Raw genomic sequence first — 22,719 nt, 5'->3', positions numbered from 1 at the left:
TCTAATGTGCATGAATGATGGTTGAATGAGTTGAAACTTTAATTTTCATACCGAAAGAAGGAATATATGGTGGGTGTTCGCCGCTTTTTTGGGGCCCCGATTGTTTACGCTGATTTTCGCCCAATTTTATGTTTGGGCCTATTCTAATTAGAATGGCAAGTAATTCCGGCATATCAGGAGATCGGGAGAGTGGACACATTTTCAGGCCTAATTTACAGGATACATCCACACAGGAAATTCAAGGCCATGCATTCCCCACTTGCTGTGCTGGTGGTTGGTCACATGGGTCCAGAAATTCGGGTCTCCACGGGTGAGTACGCATGGGGTACACACCCGTAGGCCCGATGGAAGTGCCGGTTTCCTGCATGCACTGCGCATGCGCAGGAAACCGGCACTTCCGTTCCTCTGAACGAAGAGGTTCAGAGGTCGAACGCGTGCACGGGGGAGGCTGCGTGTGCGCATCAAACTTACGTTTTTTTTACAGGTTTCTCCTGGAACATAAGCCTGCAGAAGTTAGAAATGTAAAAAGCAGGCATGAGGCCTGCTTTTTACAAGGTAAGTGGTGAATTAATGAAAATTAAAACATTTTTACCACAGGTTTATTATTTTTAAATACTTTAAAGCAAGGTAAGTTTATTTTTAGCCACGTTAGAATATAAAATTATTTTTTTCAAAAATTTAAATTAATTTTTAAAATAGTTATTTCATGTAATTTATAGTTTATTTAAAAAATGTGATTAAAAAAAATGTATTTGAAGGTTTAGTGCTATTTTGGGGCCATAGTATTTATAAGTCTTGACAGCACTTCCTGTCAGACTTATGAATGGAGCATTCCCTGCTCCGATTGGCTGCCCATGGCCCACGTGATCCCAGGGGACGCATCGAACTAACTGCGCCCCTGGGATACGCAAGCACTGCGCGCCGGCAGCTTGACCAGGCCCTGGATCGGAATTCCACGGGGCCCTACAGCTCAACAGCCAGCGCGCAAGCTAAGTGCAGATCGGGGGCTTGCACCTGCGGGAAGCCCCCGACCCGAATTTCTGGGCCAGTGTGTCTGTGGTTTAAAAACTATACTGTGGGACATGGCAAGAGCAGAGCAAAGCAAAGCAAAGTACCATTTCAAATGCTTTGCATTTATATATTTGCATTTTACAGAATCTATATAGTATTCTTCATTGCCCATAGAGACGTCACAGATTCCGTGTTTAAGAACCGCGCAAAGAAGGAATAGCAATTTAAGAGAACGTAAAATCTATATAACTTGCAATAATTATATTCCAGAGACAGCAGAGTTTATGCATATTTATTTATTCTCGTTTGATGCCAATAAGATTGGAAATCTATGAGAATTAATCCCCTATAATAATTTCTAACTGTAGATCATAGCTAGTTCTCTTAGTGCATTGAAATAAAATACTAAAAATGCATTTAGTTAACGATATGCAACATTTTCATTCAAATGATTTTGATTTTCTGGGCCTCAATATCATTTACGTCAAATTGCTTCAGAAAAACTAGTTTTAGATGCTATTTCGTTTATCCTGGAATCCATTTTGCAATGTAAGCTCATTGTCTATTTCAAGTTCCATTATGGCTGGGAATTTTCTCAAAGCTTCTCCTGTTCTGCCGCCTTAACTCTGCCGGAAGTAAAAAGGGTTTCCGCCGAACTTCCACCAAGGTTACAGCAGCGCAGTGGGAGAAGCCCCAAGGAAATTCCCCCTGCATGTCTCATACCATTCCCTAATTAAAATGGTGGGCATAACTAATCACAATGGGGGTGATTTTGTGACTGGGGGCGCCTTGGAGGCGGGACTGCTGCTTGGCGGGTCGATGTCCCTCCTCCATCGATTTCTGGCCAACCCACGCTATTTTCCCTTGATTGACCTTGTTAAGCTAGCCCAGCGGGTTTAGCAGGCCATCAAGGGAAAATTGGTTGCAGAGCACGTCAACGTATGACATTTCATCTGACAAAAATTTTTGACAGATGAATTGTCATCGTTTGACAGCTCTGTGAAGCTGTCAGACACTGACAATCTCTGCAGTTTGATGAGGTCTTGCATACCTTCTTTCTTTTACAGAAATTAGATGTTTGTTGCATTTGAGAATGCAACGGCCATCTCTCATCTGCAACACAGAGGTGCGAGACTCTCCGTATAGAAACCGACTGAAGCCTGCAGGAAGAAACAAAGGTAAGTACACTTTTAAAAACACTTTGCACTTACCTCAGATACTCACCTCTACACTCTTGCACCCATCACTTACTTTCACACCACACTTTTGCACCCCCCCCCGATCCCCGCAGACCCAGTATTCGCCTGGCAAGAGCTGACGGGTTTTGGAGTCTTCGGGAAGCCCGCACTTGTGAGGGCAAAAAGGGGATAATCCTATTTTCTGCCTGTTAACTACCTGTTTTCAGGCAGTTAATAGGTTTTAATCCCTTCAAGGAGACGGGACCCGGTGCGGGACGGCTACCCGCCTCCTAGGAAGATTCCATGGAGGCGGGTTGGGGGCAGGTTTGCCACCCGCCCCCAAATTCTGCCATTTTCCCGGCAGTCATGCCTCCATACCTGCCTCCCCAGGGTTGGCAAAAATCGCCCCCAATGATCCAATTGCGAGTGGCAGGGGTTAAATCACTCCCTGGGAAAGCATCTCAACTTTGCTCAATAGGCCCCAAGACAAACCAGATAAGTTCGCAAATTTATCAGGCTAAGAAAATTATAGGGCTAAATGGCCATTCTACACTCCACAACACAGTGCACTTATTATGGTTGTGTTGCAAGCCAAACAGCTGCCTATTGTCACTGAAGAAATACAAACAATGGCTCAGATGATTTTGCACTGGTTAAAAACAATGCTAAATTTGAACAAATAACATTATCATTTATGTATCTAAAGTCAAAATGCATCATCTGAAGATCAGAGTGATGCTCAGGAATAAAGCAAAGCATGTACATTCCTTCAAAAATATGTTCAAATCTGAACACCATCATAAATTATTACGGCACGTAAATTATGCCTAGGGCGTGGATGCTTAACACATTTGCTTAAAATCCCTCTCTCCACCACTGTAGTTTACTAGACAAACACGGACACACACAGAAAGAAGGAAAGAAAGAGGGGAAAAAAGAAAATAAATAAAATGACAAGAAAGGAATGAAAAGGAAAGAATTTCACACAAATGTGTTGTGTTCATACACTAATATCCCACAGTGTAATAACAGGTTCTCACTGTCTGGGAACACTCAGAAAATGACCCTTTCTTGCCATCTCTGATATTAACAAGCAGGAACATAGAAACAGGAGTAGGCCATTCAGCCACTCAAGCCTGCTTTCTAATATAAAAGCAAAATATTGAGGATGCTGGAAATCTGAAATCAAAACAGAAAATGCTGGAAATACTCAGCAGGTCAGGCAGCATCTGTGGAGAGAGAAACAGAGTTAACGTTTCAGGTCGATGACCCTTCGTCAGAACTGGAAAAAGTTGGAGATGTAACAGGTTTTTAAGCAAGTGTTGGGGCAGGGAGAGAGGGGAGGGTAGGAAAGAACAAAAGGGAAGGTGTGTGATAGGATGGAAGGCAGGAGAGATTAAAAGACAAAAGGGATGATGGTGCAAGGCAAAAGGAGATGGTAATGGGACAAGTTAAGAAACAAAAGATGACGCTAGATGAATTGTAAATGGTAATGGCAGGATGATCAACAGCTGCTACGTGAGAGAGAAGAAAAATGATAGGAGCAGAGGTTATGGTCTGAAATTGTTGAACTCGATGTTGAGTCCAGAAGGTTATAAAGTGCCTAATTGAAAGATGAGGTGCTGTTCCTCGAGCTTACGTTGAGCTTCATTGGAACAATGTAATAGGCCGAGGACAGAGAGGTCAGAGTGGGACTGAAGTGGAGAATTAAAGTGACAGGCGACCGGAAGCTCAGGGTCACCCTTGCGTACTGAACGGAGGTGTTCCACAAAGCGGTCACCCAATCTGCGTTTGGTCTCCCCAATGCAGAGGAGACCGCATCGTGAGCAGTGAATACAGTATACTAAATTGAAAGAAGTACAAGTAAATCGCTGTTTCACCTGGAAGGAGTGTTTGAGGCCCTGGACAGTGGGAAGGGAGGAGGAGCTTTATAATATGCACGACTGCTGTATAAATTTCCTATAATACTGCTAAAAAGAGGAATGATCGACAGACCTTCAAGTTGACTGTCACAGGTTGGGCCAGAATGGGGTCTTCTCCCACTTCGTACAAATGCATAATTCTCAGTAGGACCCGATGGAAGTCTGGGTCAGACTGTTTAGATTTACCTTGAAAAAGGAGAAAGCTACATTAGCTACTCTGAAGTGGAGATTTAAAACAAATAGAATATTATTACTCAATTGTCAGAATGCAAAGCCACTCTTAAATAAGTGGGGTGCCTCACAATATATACAAGATTTTATTAAGCACAATAGAAGCTTTCTATTCAGTATTGCTCAAGTTAATTTGTCTATAATAGGAAAACAAAACCAGACACGCCTGCATTAGCTACAGTTTATAACATGATGAAACTGAAATTGAAATGAATATGAAAAACATTGAAGAGGCATATAAATAGACCGCTTCTATTTTATTTAATCTCTGCACTTCCAATAAAGTAATAGTTTCTGCAGATGAAAGCAAATACAAAATAAGGGGGTCGATTTTAACCCTACCTGCAGCAGAAACTGGGCAGGCGGACAGTTAAAAGTGAGCAAGGTACTTACCCCGCTTGGAACTTGACCCTTTCCTGCCATCTCCGATATTAACCTGCAGGAACATAGGAACAGGAGTAGGCCGTTCAGCCCCTCGAGCCTGCTCCGCCATTCAGTTAGATCATGGCTGATCTGTACCTCAACTTAATTTACCCATCTTTGCTCCATATCCCTTGATACCCTTACCTAACAAAATTCTATCAATCTCAGTCTTGAAAGCTCCAATTCTCCCAGCAACCACAGCCCTTTGGGGAGAGATTTCTACTTTCCATTGTGTGAAAAGGTGCTTTCTGAGATCCCTCTCGATTGGCCTAGCTCTAATTTTAAGATTATGTCACCTGGTTCTTGATTCCACCATCAGAGGGAATAGTTTCTATCTACGCAATCAAATCCTTTTAACATTTTAAACACCTCAATCAGATCAACCCTCAATCTTCTATTCTCAAGGGAATACAAGCCAAGTTTAAGCAACTTTCCCTCATAATTTAACCCTCTAACCCCCAGCATCACACTGGTGAATATGCGCTGCACATTCTCCAAGGCCAATATATCCTTCCTGAGGTGTGGTTTAAAAGCAGAGCCAAGTGTGCAGTTTAAGTTGTAGGGTCAACAGTAGAAGTCACGCCGAAGGAGTGTGGAGTCAAGGCAGAGGGAGGAAGGCACAGCTTGACGGGCGAACAAGGTCCTACCCAGAATAGGGGCGGCTAATATCAATTCTTGACCTATTCTGTTAACTACCGCTTAAATATTTGCACATATTGATCTTTTACTTGTTGGCAATAAAATAGCCATTATAAACCGTATTGGTGTCAGTCTCGAACCATTCGACCGCAAATTAAGAAACTACACGACTCACTTAATCTAGTACGGTGGCATAGTGGTTAGCACTGTTGCCTCACAGCGCCAGGGACCCGGGTTCGAATCCGGCCTCGGGAGACTGTGCAAACTCCACACAGACATTCTCCCCGTGTTTGCGTGGGTTTCCTCCGGGTGCTCCGGTTTCCTCCCACAGTCCAAAGATGTGCGGGTTAGGTTGATTGGCTATGATAAAATTGACCCTTAATGTTAGGGGGATTAAATACGTGGGGTTACGGGGATAGGGTGGGATATGTGTTGGTGTAGGGGTTACGGGGATCGGGTGGGATATGTGTCGGTGCAGGCTCGATGGGCCGAAATGGCCTCCATCTGCACTGTGGGGTTTCTGTGATTCTGTGATCTATGTCTCTTTGCAACATCCTGCTCCCATCTGCACGGCTTACTGTCCCTTCTAATTTAGTGTCATGTGCAAACTTGGATACACAACTCTCGATTCCTTCATCCAAGTCATTAATAAATATGGTGAAAATTTGAGGCCCCAGAACAGATTGCTGAGAAACACGACTTATCACACATCCTGCCAATATATACCCTCTATCCCCACTCTCTGCAGCCGACTCCCAACCAAATTCCAACCCAAGTTAAAAGGCTACCTCCAATTCCATGCGCTCTCATTTTTGCCAATAGAATGGTGGAAGCAGGCAGAAGCCTCATGAATTTATGCAAAATTGGATATTTTTTTAATGTCAGCAGGACCCCAGTGGCATTTTAACCAGGCCTAAGCAGGGAAGCAGCCATGGCGTTCCCGCCAGGCCGAGGCGGGTCAGCAGCTGGCGTGAAAGACAAAGGGGCCCAACCAGGTGAGTGAAAAACATTTCCAAAAACTTCATGCTCTGGGCTTCACGACGCGAGTCGCGGCCTCCCCTCCTTTAATGATGTTGGTTGAGGGATAAATGTTGACCAGGGCACTGGGAAAACTCCCCTACTCTTCTGCAAATAGTGCCACAGGATCTTTTGTGCCCCCGAGTCGGTTCAAAAGGCACCTCCAACAGCGCAACACTGGCCGCGATCTTGCCAGCCCTGGGGAGGCGGGTATGGAAGCGGGACTGCAGGGAAAATGGCAGAATCTGGGGGCAAGTGCCCAACCCACCCCAACCCGCCTCCGTGCCATCTTCCCAGGAGGTGGGTAGCCGTCCCGCGCCGGGTCCCGTCTCCTTGCAGGCGGGAAGGGATTACTGCTCGTTAACAGGTAGTTAACAGGCAGAAAATAGGTTTATCACCATTTTGCCCACACAAGTGCAGGCTTCCCGAAGGTTCCGAACCCCGCCAGGGTCACCAAGGCGAGCAGTGGGTCTGCGGGGGTCTGAGGGGTGCAAAAGTGTGCGGTGAAGGTAAGTGATGGGTGCAAGTGTGTAGAGGTGAGTATGTGAGGTAAGTGGAAAGTGTTAGTAAAAGTGTACTTACCTTTGTTTCTTCCTGCAGGCTTCAGTCAGTGGGGATGCGGAGAGTCTCGCACCTCCGCGGTCGAGATGACAGATGGCCGTTGCATTCTCCAATGCAACAACCATCTCATTTCTGCAAAAGAAAGAGGATTGATGAGGTCTTGAATTCAAGAAATCATCAAACTACAGAGAATGTCACTGTTTGACAGCTTCACAGAGCTGTCAAATGATGACAATTCATCTGTCAAAAATTTCTGACAGATGAAACGTCATACGTTGACGTTCTCTGCAACCGGCTTTCCTTTAATTGGCCTACTAAGCCCGCTGGGCAGGCCTAACAAGGTCAATCAAGGGAAAATAGCGTGGGTTGGCCAGAAGTCGATGGAGGCGGGATTAAAACCCGACACGTGGGAGTCCCGCCTCCAAAAGCTCCCCATTCGCAAAATCACCCCCACTGTGTTTTACTACAAAGACAAATAATGAGAGGTGGGAGAGGACCAAAATTGCAACACAGGCTGCTCTGGGAGCTGAATTTGCAATCACTTGAGCTATTATATGGAGAAATAAATGGGTAGAAATATCTTCGTATAATACAACAATCAAGGAGTGTAATGTTAAATTAAATGAACGCAAAAAAAGCTTTGACAGAGCTAATTCTTTTCACATCATCCCCTTTCCCAATAGCAGGCACTTGTTGCAGTTATTTCATTATTTTCTCCCATGTCAACATGTCATACACAAGCAAGAGAGCTGGCAAGTGACCTGCTCCCAGGTCAAGGGCACTTTGTGACCGACCACTTAGAAAGTATGCAATCGCAGCCCAGGGTTACCCCTGCCTGAAGATAATCACCAGGCTTCAGCTCACAGTGTTCCTTTTGACTTAAAAGAAAGACTTGAATTTATATAGCGCCTTTCACGACCACCGGACATCTCAAAGCGCTTTACAGCCAATGAAGTACTTTTTGAAGTGGAGTCACTGCTGTAATGTGGGCAACGCGGCAGCCAATTTGCGCACAGCAAGCTCCCACAAGCAGCAATGTGATAATGACCAGATAATCTGTTTTTGTTCTGTTGGTTGAGGGATTAATATTGGCCAGGACACCAGGGATGACTCCCCTGCTCTTCTTCGAAATAGTGCCATGGGATCTTTTACCTCCACCCGAGAGAGTTTAACGTCTCATCCGAAAGATGGCCAAGATCAAGGTATTCAACAAGCAGGGTTCAGTATGTTGCAAATCCAGGTTGCTAAATATCGCACCATCTAACTGCTGCAACTTAAAAAAAAAAAACGGCTATTCAATAAAAAACAAGTGCGATAGAACTGCTTGAGCAGCAGACAGTAACCCCATCAGTTCTTTTCCCAGCTGTCTGTGTAGGCATCAGCTTTATTCATTACAGTTTGAAAATTCACTGTAGTTAGCAAACAGCGGGTGGTGGGAAACAGAAGGATGAGAAACTTGATGCAGAACTTTTATAAACACTTCAGTAAAATATTTAAGTGGCCAGTGAATTTAGATTCTAACACTCTTCATAAACTCAGTGAACGTGTACAGGCAAGAACACATCAATACAGTCCAAATTTGTAATGCATGCTTACCTCGAACTATATTTTGCAAATGTTCGGAGTGGTTTGAATTATATCGCCAACCGGGCAAGCAAAGTGTTAGGAGATGAAGGTTAGGTGGGAGAAAGATGGAATCCGCTGCAGTGTCACCATGGTAATTGTGTGATGGGACAAGTGCCTCATTTCCTGTGGAATACACACCATAACAAGAATCGTTGTCAGTATAAAATTACAGCTACATTGACCAGGGGTTTTCTGCTTGTGCACCGAGCAGTCTGTGATTTTACCCCCCACTGATTTTAATGGATGAAAAAAAAATCAGAGGCTAGCAAGTGCACAAGGAGAAAACCCCAACCATTATACCTTAAATACTACAGCTTGTATGATTCAATGCTGGACAATGCGAATAGCATTGCTAACATTTTATGAGTCCTAAATAAGCCTGTTTGGTTTTCCAAGACTAAAATCAGGGAAATGTTCTCGTTTTCCATTAATGGACTATGCCAGCATCAATTGCTGTAATATACAACATAGGAAATACAGCACAGCAACAGGCCATTCGGCCCAACCAGTCCATGCCGGCGTTTATGCTCCACTCGAGCCTCCTCCCGTCTTTCCTCATCTAACTCTATCAGCAGAACCCTCTATTCCCTTCTCCCTCATATGCTTATCTAGCCTCCCCTTAAATGCATCTATACTATTCGCTTCAACCACTCCCTGTGGTAGCGAGTTCCACATTCTCACCACTCTCTGGGTAAAGAAGTTTCTTCTGAATTCCCTATTGGATTTCTTGGTGACTATCTTATATTGATGGCCTCTTCCCCACAAGTGGAAACATTCTCTTTGTATCTACTCTATCAAAACCTTTCATAATTTTAAAGATCTCAATTAGGTCACCCCTCAGCCTTCTTTTTTCAAGCAAAAAGAGATCCAGCCTGTTCATCCTTTCCTGATATATATATACCCTTGCATTTCTGGTATCATCCTTGTAAATCTTCTCTGCACCCTCTCCAGTGCCTCTCTAGCCTTGTTATAATATGGTGACCAGAATTGTACACAGTACTCAAAGTGTGGTCTAACCAAGGTTCAACACAAGTTTAGCATAACTTCACTATATAACAATATATAGCATAACATAACAACATATCATCATAAGATCAGCCATCATAGTGGGTATAAGCTTGAAAACAGTTGCCACAACACTTACAACAAATTAAGCTACTTGTTTTTAAAAAGAAAAATCACAACTGGTGAATTTAAGCAGGTGGCTTAAAGAGACAAACAAATACATAAAAAGAGAGACAATTTTATGACAGCTGATTACCAAAGAAAAATACTACTTGCAGTGCTACAGATCATGGCTGACTTTACAGGCATCTGTTATCATAAAACCACAATAATTGCGCAATGTCAGGTAAAGGACAACAATGGATTTTATAAGGCCGCAGCTAGTATTTCAAATTAAAATCCTCCTCTGGTATGTTGGATATCAGATGCATTACAGCATGAGTGGTGTAGAACACTTAGATTATATTAAAAAAATGTCTACATGCTTTTTAATATACGAGTGCAAGGAAAGAGACAAGGGTAACATTTAGGCAGCTGCAGTTCCGTTGCCTCACTTGATGCATTAGGGAATCGGAAATTGTTACCGCAGATTTATGGGAAGACAGTCAATACCAGGATGTCCATCAGACCAGCATGGAATCCGATTATATTGCTGCAATACACTAATGTTTGTGCAATGGGTTTCTTCCCTATCTCCTTCCTTCAAAATTTTCTTTCCTTATCTCCCTTCCTCTCCTGCAGGCACTGATATGCCGGGGTGCAGCTACGAGTGCCAACAGGCTATTCAAATGTAGAGGGCCTTATGGCCGAGTTTGATCCCGTCTTCATTCAATACTCGTGTGTAATTTCCAGCACATAGTGCTCAGAAGCAGCAAGGCTAATTTTCCCCTTCATTAGGATCTGAACATAAAGGCCAATTGCAGCCCTGCAACTGCTACCTAACTCAAGATGGAGTGGGGATTGAATCTGGGACCTTTCTGGTCTGTACGGTTTACCACAGGCACAACTACCACCCAGCAGAGTTGTGAATGCCCTGACCATTCGCTGCTAGCAGCAAGAGCAGGGGGGGGCAGCCACACTGGCACGGAAGGCTTTTAAAGCATGTTTCTGTGCTAATGCAGCAATGTTGCGCGGTTTCCCCTGCTCATGTGTCACTTTCATATTAACTCAAATGTACGAGTGCTGTTACCTTTCCTGCTCCCAGTTCCGATCGTTTCCCCCCACCTCCCCCCCGCCGCCGCCTTTCCTATCAATTCTGGCAGTCCTTGCACTGCTTCCGTAACACAGAGTACCTGAATTTCCTCCACCACTCCCACCATTCTGCTGCAGGTGACAGGGTGTGAGTTCCAGAAATAATGCTGGCCTGTCTGCTGACAGAAGTGGAGCACTGCAGTAATACAATGACAACTGATTAGCCTAACCCATTGCCACTGAAGGGGTTAAAAGTTAGATTAGCGGCTTAACTGACTAGCTGGCTGATGTAGTAAAGGAGAAGTCGAGCAGAACAAAGACAGCTGGAAAAAGCATATTACACGATGATTGGGGGAGTAAAAGAAGGCAAGGAGGCCATACATTGAACAATGGGCTGCCAAGATGTGATTTGCGAAGATGTGGTTAAGCGTACGTAAATTGGATAGAACAATGGCAGATGTGGAAACAGGGCAAATGAGATAAACAAGATGTGTTTTGTGGAGATGTGATTAAGTGTACGTGACTTGGACAATTAATTGGCCAAGTCCCGAAGATGTGAAGGAAACAGGTTGCAAGATTGTATATAAGCCAACTGCTCGAATGTAAAAATTAGACTCCCGTCTCAGCTCAGACCGAGAAGGCCTCTCCCTGCACGTGCTTGAATAAAGATCGTTTGGAACCAGTACACGCTCATCTCCATCTGCTTTGGGACAGAGAGAAATCCCACACCACCACCAACAGCCCTCAAAACAAATTTTCAACCTTTGGCCCTGCCTATAGGCTCAGCAGCACATACCTGAGACAGAGCCATACACAACAACCGGCCTGAACTCGAGCGCCATCCCACTCTGATACAAGGATGAGGTTGTGGATTTTGACCCCAACATTAGCCAGAAAAGTGGTCGAACCACAGAGGTGTCATTCAGTGTAAGGTTGTAGCCCAGATTCCATTCTTTGTTGTTCCATAATCTTCGATGAAGCATCATCTGCAATAGTATCATTATGGGATAAGCAGACTCTCAAGATTACACAATCATGGGGTGGAGAAAGAGACACAAAGATATTATTGATTAACCACTAAAACAAATATTTTTCACTGGAAATTTCAGTACAACTGACGGTTTGGCTTCATTATCAAGGGGAAAAAGGTCTGTGGGAGATAGCCATGCAAATAAACAACATGAAAAAAATTCAGGTGAAGGGTTACCTTGTCTTACAAATGTAACTTTCATAGAATGAGATTTGTACACCCCACAATAGATATTTTTCATTGATCACCTATTTGTAAATTTAGTTACAAATTTTAATCAGTTAAGTCTCCTTTCTGACTTCCTTCAACAGTCCTGGGTGCAGGTAATCAGGGCCTTGTGACTTAACCACCTCCAGGTCTGCTCATTTTCCTTTTTTAGTGCCAGTTGCCCTTCTACAGTTATCTCCAACAATCGCTCCATATCCTTCTCTTGTACACATACATTCTCACTTTCACCATCATTTATAAAGTTTGATGAACACTATTTAATATCGCCACTATTCCTTTATCCTCTACAATGAGACTCTCTCCATCATCCCTGAGCAGACCTAGCCTCTAACTAGTTTTACTTTTAATGAGCCAATAAAAGCCCTTACTGTAACGTCCGTGTGTAATTGAGACACGGACTGCAGAAGTTGGTTATAACAGGTGTTTACTGAATGGAGACAAAACTGGAACTACTATACAAAGTTATTGCACAGGCTTATATACAGGGGTGGTCACTACTGGTACTGCAGTATACAGGGGCTGCAGAATATAGTTCCTTCTTCAAGGTACATACACTACACTTACTATTACTTTTTATATTATCTGCTAGCCTTTTTTTCCCATTTTCCCTTTTAGTCCATCTAATCTCTCTTCACCACTCTAGTGTACTTTCCATATTCTTTGTTTTATTTTGTATTATAAGCCTCCCTTTTACATTTTAGTTTAGTTTTAATTTCCCTGTATAATCATAAAACTCGATTCTCAACTAAGCCTTCTGCATCCCACCCCCCTACCCCCGCCAACAGTTTTTATTAATTCTGATCTTCCTCTCTAGTCTCAAACCTACACTTTGCCTACCCCTCTGCCACATTAGTTTAAATTCTCCCACACTGCACTATTTAACATCTCTGCGAGGACACTGGTGTTATGTCTGTTCAGGTGAAGGCCAGCCCTTTGGCATAGCCTTCCCTTGTTCCAGAACTCGCTCCAATGCTCCAAAAACGTGACCCCTTCCCTCCTGCAAGAGCCCAGCAGCCATGTGTTGACCTTCCCTAAACCTCAGCTCCTTAACAGCACAGCAAGTAATCCGATACTCATCACCCTCGAGGTCTTGCTTACAATCTAGTGCCAAACTCTCTCTGCAAGACCTGAAGCATATTTCTATCAACGTTATCACAGCTTAGCTTGCAAGGACTCACTAATGCATTGTTCATCCGTTCCAATTTATACTAAAAACCATCAGGATACCCGTTTAAATATTGAGTCGTTACATAAAATCACCAATAACCATAACACTTTATTTTATCTGTTAAATTTTTGGAATGTTGTTAAACTGGCAAGTCCTGGTTTCAACAGCTTACTGACTTTAACAGCATGAGGGAGCTGAGTGACAATTAACTAGTATCATTAACATGGGGTGCTTCTACTGAATATAAATTCAGTTCTTTCATTTCTTCAGCCTAACTTTTCCTCGATGCTTTGCCTGGTGATGTAATTGGCACTTAATGTTTAAACAAAGAATTTAAAGCCAAAAGCAAGCTCTAAATTGATTCAATTCACTTTAACTAACTGATGTTTCAACATGGGTCCTGATCACGGTGAGACTTCCTCTTTACAGGGTGTTTCAATTATACAATATGTTTTTAGTGAGCTACGAATACTGAATTATCATGTCATTCATAAAAACAGGTAATAACAACAACAACAAAATTCCTTTAAGCTGGAAAAGCTTCTCACCTCCACCTGCCCATCAGCTTGGCTGGAAATGCCATGTGCTCTCTCGGATAATATGACGAGCCTTGTGCCACTTTCCTCAATATAAGCGGTCCTTACAAGAGGGTAGTAGTTCTGAAGAGCACAAGGAGAAAACGTCCTGATAATATTTTCATCCTGACCGCGATGCTCCAGTGACAGCAGCTGATATTTATATTAAAAATATAGGCTAGCCATAGTTTACTAAAGAATGAACAGGGGAGATTTTCCCCGGATACTTTAGGTGCTAAAGAGCCATCAAGGTGACCAAGATGTGGTCTTAAGCTGAAATGATGGTTTAGCTCGTATTTAGCGCATGACGCCATCTTGGTAAAGGAGTTGAAGCTTGCGCTAGGAACGGCCACCCGAAGGATCGTTAGGGTACTGATTGCCACTTAAATTGCCTGCTAGCGCTCATTAAGGATGTGCACAGCACTTGAACGAATGACCTTTCCCAACAGCGACAAGCTGGTTGGGAATTAACAAGTCATTGCAGTGGATTTTGAGCGCTACTTAAAAAGGTATATCACCGCTTACTGTTCACTTGCTGCTGGAGGTTTGAAGAGGGCTTTTGAAACACGTCAGGAGACTTTCTGGGACACTTTGTCAATACTTCACCAACACTCCATCAACATTTATTCCAAAATCCTCTGAGGACTTCACCTAAAAAGAGTAAGTGCTGTGCTACACTATGTTATTGTTTCACCTTATCAGGAGTCACCAGGAGAAAGGGAGTGCTTGGTCACCAGCATCTTGCTAGAGACCGAGTGAGAGAGGGCGCACAGGTTCTCAGACGCGGCACTAGAGGTCCTGGTGGAGGAGGTCCAGAGGAGGAGGAATGTCCTGTACCCAGAGGGGAGGAGGGAGTCACCTCGCCTTCCTGTCCCTCTCTCCTGCAGCAGCCGGTGTTGCTCTGTCTGGCCTCATGTCCTCCTCCTACTCCTACAGACCCATCTGTGGGTGCGTGGAGCCCACATATGCTGCTCCACGAAAATTGCGTCTAATCAGCGCTCAACCTGCAGGTGTCTGTTTTAGCACCTCCAGGTAAATTCAAATTATGGTAATCAGCAATTAGGACCAAATTTGCATGCTAAAACCACACTTGCATCAGGCATGTCTTATTAGCACAGCACCCATTCAGTGCCTGTTTTCACCAAAATAACCCCCAACATCATAAAGTTTTTAAATTGTTCACCTCTGAACAAATTGGTTTTTCAAAATGCACTTAAATTCTATTGGCATGTAAAAAAAAACGCACGTCAGATCAACAAAATACAATGCAACATTGAATAATAATCCCAGGTACACATCAGAGTCATCTTATGGCAGCATCCAGCACAGCAGGGTGCCACAGTTTTCAAGTTACGTTTTACTTGGGCCATTTGCATCAGCACTATGGCAACACACAATCCAATCTGTAGCACTGCAAAGCCGAAGAACTGTTTGACTCATTGTGAAATTAAGCATGGCTGAATATGTAGTTCTTCCTCAGTGAAAACAGAAATGCTGGAAATACACAGCAGGTCAGTCAGCATCCGAAATAGAGGTTAACGCTTTGGGTGGGGCCTTTCGGTAGAAACTCATCAGTTCCGATGTAGAGCCCCACCTCAACCTCTCTCTCTTTTGTTGAGATTCTGATTGAGCTACTAGGTCTTTCAAGCATTCTGGGTTTTCAGTTCATACAGTTGCAGTACTTCTTTTAAAATCATTGCATTTCTGGAATTGCTTTATGAACTTGACGGGTAGGAAAAGACCAGCTAGTCCATCAGGCCTGCCGCACACAATGATGGCTGGAGCATCGTGACTAAACACTCCCTCCCTCCGCCCCATGTAATCTCCTGGGAGGGACCCAAAAAAAACCCCAGAAAAAACCCAGAGCCAATAAGGGAAAAAATACCCTGGAAAATTCCTCTCCGACCCCATTCAGGCAATCAAAGCGAGTCGAGGAGATAATTCACAAGGTTTCACTGAGAACTGCATTACAGCAAAATGCTATGGACAGATGGCTTTCCATGCAGGGATTCGAAAGCAAGTTCCTTGCCCATTATGGAAATGTAATAGAATCTTTAAATGCGGTTGGAAATCCTGCCGCACTGAGGTCACAGTGTGTGTCTATATTTTTTACTGAGGTTTAATGAGATTAGCAGCTTCATGCCACTACCATACACTCTCAAAATGAATTTATAAGCAAACTGGTCCTTCAAGGTTGCTATTTCAAGTGCACCATATTACAAAGAAAGCTATACACAGGGAAAAGTGAGGGGATTCAGGTAAAGAAAAGAAGTGTTGTTGATTACAGCATTGCTAGAATATTAGCCCACCACCTCATTAAAGCCAGATCCGGAACTGAATCCAAGAATAGGTGTTAACGGTTTCCAGGCAATAGAAAGATCATCAATCTCAACAAATGTAACAGTCTACAGCACAAAATGCAATCAAATGTAGTGCCATCAACACCAAGAAAGCTGGTGTTTGCATGTGGAGAAAGGCAAATGTCACATGGAATAGCAGTGGTGCATTGTGAGCATTTCAGTACAGAATCTAAATAGTAATACTTGGAGAGAGGGAGAACCACAAGGGGAAAAAAGTACAATGGAACCTACACCTATCTGACCTATCCACCTTCAAAGCTGAAAGAAGAAATTATTTCAGCTTCAATACTTTCCCAGAGAAACTATGAACAAAATCAACAAAGGGCTTCTGTTATAATTTTCTAAAAATTGTAAGAATTCAGACTCTCCTTCCCCCACCCCTCACCCCGAGTGCAAGTGCAACATAACATTGTGTACCTACTCGAGCCAGAGTATTGTTGGTGCGGGACTTGTACAGTCTCTTCATCATCTGGTAACCGTTATTGTCAGTGTAAATGGTCCTGTCAGTTTTCAGATCTGTAGTCATCCTTAAGATCGCTTCCCTGTTCAGGTCCAGTGGGCCAACGGTATACTCCTGCTCAATTCTATTGCATATCATTGATCCATCATACCCATTAGGTACATTATAGATCCTTGTGAATATCGCATATCGGTAATCATGTGCAACGGCGGAAATATTGCTGTTTAAAAAGAAAAATCAAGGTGCTTAATAGTACGTACAATAACTGGAGTTCCATTCTGAGCGGATCTTTATTTGACTGCCAACCTAAACAAAATTACTGCTGCTGAAAAGTGGGAATTTACAAATATAGAAAAGCCCATGAACAGCGGTACGAATGAAAAAAGACGCACGACATTGCAATCAGTTTTTCTCAGACCAAAAAACAAGAGTTTTTTTTTAAATGATGAAATTGGTGTCAGGGATGGGATTATAGAACAAGGGAAGTACTAAATACCTAACTATCGTGAAATATTATTGAATATTAAGCCATTTTGTTTCTGAGGCTGTGGCTTGACCTTTATTGACTAATAAAAACAAATCATTCCTCTCGTCATTTTGTAAGCTGCATTTGCCTGTCCACCTATGTGACTCTATGCTATGGCCAATTCTCCAACTGCAGTAGCAAGCCTGTGTCTTAGTCCTAGACCACTGACACCACCAGTTTTTAAATTAAAAATAAAAGCTAATTGCAAGAAAGTATGCAAGAGTGATGCAAATTACTCTATCTGATTTTCCCTCTCTTGCTCAGAGGATGGACCTTCCTGGCATGTTCTAGATTAGGAACTCACCCTCATTAGGGCTTGCAAGGAGATACTTTATCCTACCATCCTAGGACAGAGCATCAATGCGCTGTGTTAATAGCCCATCTCACACAAAATAAATACTTGCATTGCGATTTTGGCTTCAGTGTCTGCCTTGGCTCAGGGGTAGCATTTTCTCCTCGGAGTGAGAACGTTGCGAGTTCAAGCCCTATTCCAGGACTGGAGTACAGAATCCAAGCTAACACTTCAGTGCAGTACTAAGAGGATGCTGTATTATTGGAAATGCTCTCATTTGGATGAGACATTAAACCGAGGCCAGTCTGCCTTCTCAGGAGGGTGTAAAGGATCCTGTGGTACTATCTGAAGAGGAGCAGGAGAGTTCTCCTTGTGTCCTAGCCAACATGTGTTCTAGCCAACACTTATCCCGCCAACAAACAACATCAAAAAACAGATTACTTGTATACATTCTTCCATTCCTTTTTACTTTTTCATATAACGTCATCCCAATTTTACTGGGAAATCAGTACATAAGGTGCTTAACATGTTACATTTTGAGATACATTACCTGTAGAAGTACTGCCTGATTTCAGTTACTAGTTTTCCTGTAACTATTTCCATACCGATAGACTTTGACACCAGAATCGCCGAGCCATTTGGTGTGAATATGTAATTATCGGAGATTGGGCCCTGTCCAATGTCTCCATTAGCGTGGTACTCTAGGAATTCCTGCTTTATCTTGACAGTCTTCTGGGAGGATCTGCCATTTATAACAGAGAGCAACTATTATTATGACAACTGGGTGGTCGAATACAACAAGGATTTCCCAATTCCAAATGGTTCATTTCTCAAGAAGGTTTCCAATCATGCATTTCACAAGAGCAAGGCACAAAGTGACCAGATCTAAATTGACCCTCAACGTTCAACATGAACTAAGGACATACCTTAACGTGTTTATGTGGGTTTCTCCATTGAGAAATTAACTACACGCAAGCCAGTTTCAGTATAATCAGAGTCATCGTGACAGTTTTATTGTTAATTTCTCCTAAGCAAGCAGCTTATTTTACACAAAAGACTGTTTCTACATTCTTAGTTGGGTTGGTTAAGGTAGAGAGTAGCTGAACCATATAGGCCAGGAAGGCACAATGCTTAATATTTGATCTGTGCTGGGTTAACTGGTCTCGGCCAGGCCAGCAGTAAAGGGCACTGACTTTATGGAGAATAGTCACTTGCATAAGATCCTGGAGGACAGCTGCCGCAGTAAGGGGTCCACACCCCCACAAAAGGAGGGCACAGAGAAAAGTTGACAGAAAAAGGAACAGAAAAAAGTGTTTTTATAACTGGCTAATGAGTCACAATTTTTGTGGAGAACTGTATTGCTTTGAAAAATGCATCCTGGAAATAGGTTTTGCATTGTGCATTGTGTGTTACAGAAGTTATTCCCTACACTGAATGTAAACTACCAATTGTGCAACAGCTCTACCGTAATCAATTACACAAGCCAGATTTACAAGTGTCCAAGAAAAATCTATATTAACTGTCTTTGATATTATCCCATTTTAAAAGAATCTAGAAGAATGCTTTTAAAAAAAAAATTCCATTATCACTTACCAAATCGGATTCTGAATTATGTTGCTATTCTGAAGCTTGCTGGAGTTTAAATGAAACAAGCTGGGTTTTTTTCCTCTTAAGCTTGGTTTGTATAGGAGCCATTTACCATGATTCTCACCTGTCAGTGATGCTGTGCAGCAAGTTAGTGTCCTCATTCAGCATCAATAAATAGCAGTCATTCATCAATGGTAGCAGTCTATGCCCTCGATTTTTCGATTTGCTCACTAGCTTTCTGTCAAAAGTAATCACTCTCCCTCTATACGAGGGTTGATTTTTTGAGCAGTTACCATCTGGCTCCTTGATGCAAGTTGATTTTTTTGTTTTTACCAGGTACCTACGGTAGCTGAGTGCATTTAGCCTTACGAGAACATACAGGTCAAAAGTGCTGTTAGAATCTGCAGATTTCTGGATCTACCAGAGAAAATGAAAATTGTATTGCTTTAATATTATTGCATGTACACTGAACATAAGAATATTCATTTTAATTGCAGCGGAACGAGAAAATTTCTCACTGATTCACCGTAAAGGATTATTATTTTTACTGGAACTTAAAAATATATTTACCTGCCAAGAAGCTTTACTGCTTGTAATTTATCTCCCATATTCAGGCTGCCTGACCTTAGCAGCTCTGGTGTGGAGGGCAAGTACATAGCATGCTCCCAGGCTAGCTCCATATGCCCTATACCCAACTTCCAGGGCTATTAGATAGGGCTCTCCCTTCTGATTTTTCCTTCTCACACACTCAGCTTGGCTCAGACCTGAATGAAGCAGAGACATACAATGGCCGAGAAATTGGGCGGCGACCATTTTTGGGTGTGGAGGGGGGCCTAATTTGCGCGGCTGATTGGAGAGGCCCGAGACGCTCCAGATATTGGGCCTCGGGCCACATTTCAAAGCCGGCCGGTGGAGAGGACTCCAGGTTTGGGCCGTTGTTATGATCATGTGGTCCTCAGGTGTGTGTTGTTGGGGATCTGAGCCTGGGATTGGGATGGGATGGGATCAAGGGTCGAGGATCGAGCCCTGAGTCAGGGATCGCAGGGGGTCAGTGTCGTGGATCACGGGGGTCGTGGAAGCTGAGCAGGTTCTTTAATGTGGGGCTGGAAGGAGCACTCCTTCACCTCCTGGCTCATCATTCAGCTAAGTTACTTACCTTTTTTGTTGCAGACGATCCCTAGGGCTGCTTTCCCCGAGTGCCGCCGGCTGCGTCAGGGCAAACCAATTTTACAGAAGTGGGCCTCAAACTGGTGCTCAACCCCTTATTTGCAAATGCAAAGGGCCCAATGCCTGCTTCAGGCATAGGTAACGGACGTCTCTTGTTTGTCCTTAACCAATAGGAGGGAGCTGCACTTCCAGACGGAAATGTGCTCACGCAGCCTGCCCCCCATATTGGGCCCTTAGTAATCCGAACAGCGCCCGAAAATGTATAGACCAATTTCTAGGCCAATGAGTCCACTTACAGAAAGTTAGCGTGCAGAAAGCAGCATGTTGTCAACCAGGCTGTAAAGTAGTTTACTGAATTAAGCAAAGGGATGGAATAGTGCAATTATATAGGGCCTTGGTGAGACCACACCTGGAGTATTGTGTACAGTTCTGGTCTCCTTACCTAAAGAAGGATATATTTGCCATAGAGGGAGTGCAACGAAGGTTCGCCAGACTGGTTTCTGGGATGGAAGGGATTGACCTATGAGGACAGATTGAGCAGACTAGGCCTATATTCTTTAGAGTTTAGAAGAATGAGAGGTGATCTCATTGAAACATACACAATTCTTACAGAGCTTGACAGGGTAGATGCAGGGAAGATGTTTCCCCTGTCTGGGGTGTCTAGAACCAGGGGTCGGCCATTTAGGACTGAGATGAGGAGAAATTTCTTCACTCAGAGGGTGGTGAATCTTTGGAATTCCCTACCCCAGAGGGCTGTGGAGGCTGAGTCGTTGAGTATATTCAAGACAGAGATCGATAGATCTTTGAATATTAAGGGAATCAAGGGATATGGGGATAGTGCAGGAAAGTGGAGATGAGGTAGAAGATCAGCCATGATCTTATTGAATGGCGGAGCAGGCTCGATGGACCAAATGGCCTACTCCTGCTCCTATTTCTTATGTTCTTATAGTGTGGTTTAGCCAAACACTTAGTTTACACAATAAAATTGAGAGACATCTCTTGGAAACCAATTGCTAAACAATGTTTGTGGAAGACATGAGTTGTTCTAGCTTTCTAGACGTTAGATTTTTTAGTTTCATGTATACACCACAGGAATAATCCATGCTCCCAGGGGGATGTGCGCAGGGCTCCATTTAAATCAGCAATAGGAAAATCATGGACAGCAACTTGAAAACTTGATTATGATTACAGAATGTAAGGCACTATTAATATCTACCAGGATGGATGACAGAGCTACAAAGCAATAGTGGGACTCAGAAACAGATACTAAAGATAGAAGCCTTTTTTAAAAATAGTCCTAAAAGCCAAGAGTACCAATAACCTGCACCGATATTTTTATTGTTATTAGAAAATAACCAAATCCTGCTGGATATCACAGACATCTTCACTATTATTCCACCTAACACTTGTTACCTTCATATTGGCTTGAGTTCTAAGACAGTAAGCCAATCAATATCAGCTCTCAACCTTTTCCTGATGTACTTTATGCACCTTATAACAAAATGTGCTCAGATCCCAAGATCTGATCCCAAGATGTTATAATGAAGGTAAAATGTTAAAGGAGCAAAGAACGAGCTTGCATTTTATATGGCACCTTTCATATCCACATGACATCCCAAAGTACCTTACAGCCAATTAATTACTTCTGAAGTGTAGTTGTTGTTTTGTAGGCAAACACGCAGCCTTCTGAGTCAGAAGGTCGTGGGTTCAAGTCCCACTCCAGAGACTTGAGCACAAAAATCAAGGCTGATGCTCCAGTGCAGTGCTGAGCGAGTGCTGCACTGTCAGAGGTACTGTCTTTCGGATGAGATGTTAAACCGAGGCCCCGTCTGCTCTCTCAGGTGGACGTAAAAGATCCCATGGCACTATTTCGAAGAAGAGCAGGGGAGTTCTCCCTCAATCAACATTGCAAAAACAGATTATCTGGTCATTATCACATTGCCGTTTGTGGGAGCTTGATGTGCACAAATTGGCTGCTGTATTTCCTACATTACAACAGTGACTACACTTCAATGGCTGTAAAGCGCTTTGGGACATCCGGTGGTCGTGAAAGGCGCTATATAAATGCAAGTCTTCCAATGTGCACACAGCAAGCTCCTATTAACAGCGATGAAACAAACAGCCAGTTTATCTCTTTTTTGAAAGCTAAATATTGGCCAGGACATTGGGAGAACTCCCCTGGTCTTCTTCAAATCGTGCTGTGTGATCTTTTACGTCTAATTAAGCACGCAGATCGCCTCAGTTTAACATCTCATTCAAAAGATGGTACCTCTGACAATGCAGTACTCCCCCAGCCTAGATTATGCGCTTAAGCCTTGGAGTGGGGCTTGAACACACAATCTTCTGACTCAGCGGTGAGAGTGCCATCACCGAGTCAAGGCCGATACAGGAAACTTCTTTGCACGACATGAATGATACCAGAAAGAAGGTGCTTTCTGGGATCATAACGAGGGAAAAATGAAGTCTATGTTGCAATAACTTTTAAAAAACAATTTCTAGTGCAGGATTTTTTCAGGTTTTAC

At 43.2% G+C, this 22,719-nt stretch overlaps 1 protein-coding gene across 4 annotated transcripts in view; it reads right to left on the bottom strand.

Annotated features, from left to right (window-relative positions):
• Positions 1-22,719, bottom strand: part of man2b2 (mannosidase, alpha, class 2B, member 2) — a 65,932-nt gene that overhangs the window by 15,863 nt on the left and 27,350 nt on the right. Inside the window, exons 11-18 of one of the 4 annotated variants that reach the window (XR_015081032.1) lie at positions 19,155-19,447; positions 17,994-18,185; positions 16,587-16,845; positions 13,779-13,889; positions 11,601-11,790; positions 8,579-8,731; positions 4,185-4,297; positions 2,063-2,171 (exon numbers count right to left, since the gene is read on the bottom strand). Coding sequence is in view for 2 of the 4 variants with exons in the window: in XM_086008157.1 (XP_085864283.1) it covers positions 4,185-4,297; positions 8,579-8,731; positions 11,601-11,790; positions 13,779-13,889; positions 16,587-16,845; positions 17,994-18,185; positions 19,155-19,447 (1,311 nt within the window). In the remaining 2 variants the exon portion in view is untranslated. Of the gene's footprint in view, positions 1-2,062; positions 2,172-4,184; positions 4,298-7,003; positions 7,115-8,578; positions 8,732-11,600; positions 11,791-13,778; positions 13,890-16,586; positions 16,846-17,993; positions 18,186-19,154; positions 19,448-22,719 lie in introns of those variants that run through there. The other 3 variants (XM_086008168.1, XM_086008157.1, XR_015081033.1) reach the window with 3 other exon arrangements.

The sequence above is a fragment of the Somniosus microcephalus genome, chromosome 2, assembly GCF_052327205.1.
Source record: "Somniosus microcephalus isolate GS21.2 chromosome 2, FLI_Smic_1.0, whole genome shotgun sequence".
Classification (NCBI taxonomy): domain Eukaryota; kingdom Metazoa; phylum Chordata; class Chondrichthyes; order Squaliformes; family Somniosidae; genus Somniosus; species Somniosus microcephalus.
Note: the sequence above shows the minus strand (reverse complement) of the source record. Positions and strands in the feature narration are given on the sequence as shown.